Source organism: Austrofundulus limnaeus, unplaced genomic scaffold (genome assembly GCF_001266775.1).
Source record: "Austrofundulus limnaeus strain Quisiro unplaced genomic scaffold, Austrofundulus_limnaeus-1.0 Scaffold13, whole genome shotgun sequence".
Classification (NCBI taxonomy): domain Eukaryota; kingdom Metazoa; phylum Chordata; class Actinopteri; order Cyprinodontiformes; family Rivulidae; genus Austrofundulus; species Austrofundulus limnaeus.
In genome coordinates this window covers 3,675,317-3,678,594 of record NW_013952415.1, presented here as the reverse complement: position 1 = coordinate 3,678,594, position 3,278 = coordinate 3,675,317, and the positions used below count along the sequence as shown (strand labels likewise).

The 3,278-nt window shown below is 38.1% G+C and overlaps 1 protein-coding gene across 2 annotated transcripts in view; it reads left to right on the top strand.

Annotated features, from left to right (window-relative positions):
• musk (muscle, skeletal, receptor tyrosine kinase) overlaps window positions 1–3,278 on the top strand; it is a 22,999-nt gene that overhangs the window by 7,633 nt on the left and 12,088 nt on the right. For both annotated transcript variants that reach the window (XM_014002504.1, XM_014002503.1), the window contains exons 7-9: window positions 255–414; window positions 844–850; window positions 2,473–2,736. In XM_014002504.1, coding sequence (XP_013857958.1) covers window positions 255–414; window positions 844–850; window positions 2,473–2,736 — 431 coding nt within the window. The remainder of the gene's footprint in view (window positions 1–254; window positions 415–843; window positions 851–2,472; window positions 2,737–3,278) is intronic.

Here is a 3,278-nt window from a genome sequence, read left to right as displayed (position 1 = left end):
TTGTCAATAAACTTTTTTTAAATCAACAAATCCTCAAAAAAGATGGTGTGGTACCAGCCAAGACTGATCCTCCAACTTATAATTGGAGTATTAAATGCAACATATAACACAACATAATGCACTTTTCAATGCTTTGCCAACATAACAACAACTTTGTCATTTCTCAACATAAGATGATCTGAGTAAAATGCTTGTTGTTTTTCTGGCATGGTAAAAGTATTTGAGCTATGTTTAGGGATATTTTTTTTTTCCAGATCTCAGGTGCTTCAGTGGATGAGACTATAGTGGGAGAAGTAATCCTGTCTGTTCTCAAAGTGACAGTGAAGAAACCAGTGTTGTATACATGCGTGGCCTCAAATAAACACAGCGCTGGAGCCAACACTGTCAAAGCAAGCGCAAGAGTTACAGTTGCAGGTACTGTAACATTTGATTTTTATCTGCTATTAGAAACAGCCACAATAACCCAATGCTGTTTTTGTCTACTTTTCTTCAAGAGTTGTTGTCTTTGAGCGGCTACTGCTTTGTGTTGTGTCAGCTGCTGGTTAGTCGTGTTCCTGTTGCTTCAGCTGTTTGTTGCCTACTTTATTTGGCCAATCCTGAAACACTCCCTGCAGTCGCCTCAAAACAACAAGTCAGAACGCCATTCCCTGTCATCGACCACACACACCATTATCCACCTGGCTGTTCTCACTATGACTTACAAAAAAACAAGCAAAATGGTAGTTTTGCTCTTTTTAAAAGAATTTATTTACATCTGTCAACTTTCTTTTGTCTGTATCTCTTTTGTCATCTTGCCTCTCCATCCACAACTGGTGTCGTCTGGGTTTTGTCGTTTTCCTGTAGAGTGGAGGTAAGAACAATACTGTTTTTTTTTTTTTCATATAAAAGGCTAAATAAAACAAAAATATTGGTGGTAATTTTTGACGGTGTAACTTTAAAAATGTCACCCCGTAGTGAAGTGGTTGTGCTTTAAATACAGTATTTAAAAATATCAGGTTAGGTTAAATATATATATTTAACCTAACTACCCTTATGTTAAGTCAGCTTGGTTGCCAATTCTTATTTTTCAGTTTGGGCCAGCAAACACCGTTAGCCCTATAAATTTAAATGGTCTCCTAGTAGCTCGTATGGTAAATTGAAACTTTTTTTTTAGAATCACAGCACATTGCCAGTGGCAACATCTGGGTTATGTAACTGCAAATAAAGACATACCTATGCTGACAGATATGAACAAGAATAACACAGCAGGACAGTGAAATAAAGAAAATATTGGCATATGGCTGCCCAATGAAAACTGAGCTACATAGGAGACAGTAAAGTGCAGGTCATGAATAGGTTCAGTCAATTTTACTCTAATTTAATAACTCATGGCCACATTGAAACTGCAGAAACACAGTGACTGGTAATAAAAGAAAGCAATAGCAAAGAATGCATTTAAAAGTCACTGTTTACTTTGATGGTTTGACTTTAATGGTATCAGTCTCCCAAAGAGGTGACATCTGGAGTTTGTAAAGGATGAAGTACAGGGAGGCAGCTGGGAAGTTGGCCAGGAAAGAAGGCGAGCAGACAGGCAGGCAGTGAAAAAGGTCAAAATGAGACATAGGGATAAACGTGAAGCTTATCCATTCTCGAGGAATAAAAATGGGACAAAAGGAAAACATCACATTAGGAAACTGAGAAAAACAAGAATACAGGGAGGTTGGTCCACATCCGACAGGTTTAAAGTAGGCAACAGATATTTATTCAAGCAACAAAGAAGTAAGCAGGATGCAATCCAAGTAAGTCATCCACAACCTCCTTCATTATCTACATCTGGGTCACTTTAAAAGAGATATTTTAAGTGGAAAAAAAACTGTTCTCAGTACTTTTAATGAAAGGCTCTTACACATTTACTGACTGCAGGCCAAGGAGGTAAAATGAGGATAGCTCTGGAGACAGTAACAATTTATTTATTACTATTTAATCTTTCTTTGATCTTATCATRTGAGCCAAAATTCAATTAGGCAAGAAGGATAACATCCAGATGGCATAAAACCTCCCATTTTAAACAGTCACTTTCTTATTCTAATAAACCACAAATTCCACAAATAAATAAATAAATAAATAAATAAATAAATAAATAAATAAATACTCCATTGCCTTTTATCTTGCTCATGTTTGATTTTGTTTAAATCCCCAGTCGCCCCTGAAATTACTCAAAAGCCTTCTAATTTTATTTTTTTGTAAGAATGTCAAGTTAAAGATAAAAACTGGAGTGAGTTGTCAGACACCCTGGTTTGAAAAAAAAAAGCCCAGGTAGCATCCAGAAATGTCCGAAAACATTTAAAGGCAGAAAACGCACAGTTTTTGCCCACCAATGGAACACAGACAGTTAAGGGGCTAAGCTATTAATAAAATTTAAATGTGTRTGACAGTTATGTATATGATGGTCACAAGTTCAGATTTTACTCTCTGTTCATCTCTTTTCAACAGACTCTACAAAGGCGTGACAGGTTATTGCAGTGCTTATCGAGGAGATGTTTGCCGCACGATCCTGCGAGATGATACTCTCGTTTTCTTCAACGCCTCTCTCTCGGACCCCGAGAACATGCAAGAGTATCTGGTTCAGAGCTGGTGGGTGGAGCTGGAAAGGCTCAGCGGGTTGTGTAGCCCTGCTGCGCGCTCTCTGCTGTGCCACTCATCCTTCCCTGACTGCAATCCGTCGGGTTTAGGACCTGCCCCCAAACCAGTCTGCAGGTAGCACGACTCACTTAGAATAAAGGGATGTATAGGGTGTTAAGTGTAAAATGAAATAAAAAAATCAACTAACATATTTTTCATTATTTAGCAGCCTTTGTTGTTGGTGCTTGGCTCATGTTATGACATCATCATCCTGAGAGAAAAGCAACCGCTCGTGCTCTGATCATCCTGCGACAAACGTCAACAATGGCCGCTGCTAGCCACCGCTAGCTGCTGTTAACACTGCTGAAAATAATTTTAAAATCTAAATTTGAAATGTGTTCATAAAAACCAATATGGGTKGTACCTGTGGTCCAAGCMGTTTGAAGGGCAGCTCAGACACCATCCTTAATGGCAAGTTTGATGTCCTGTAGGGAGCGGCTGCTATTGTCTGAGGAGGATGACATCATAACGTGAGCCAAGCACAAACAGCAAAGGCTGCATTCCATTTCAAAATGCCTAAATGTGAACTTCAGCATTCAACTTCAACATTTAAGGTTTAACTTTTACATTTACATTTAAACATTTAGATATTGGATTTAATATTTAAATATATATAT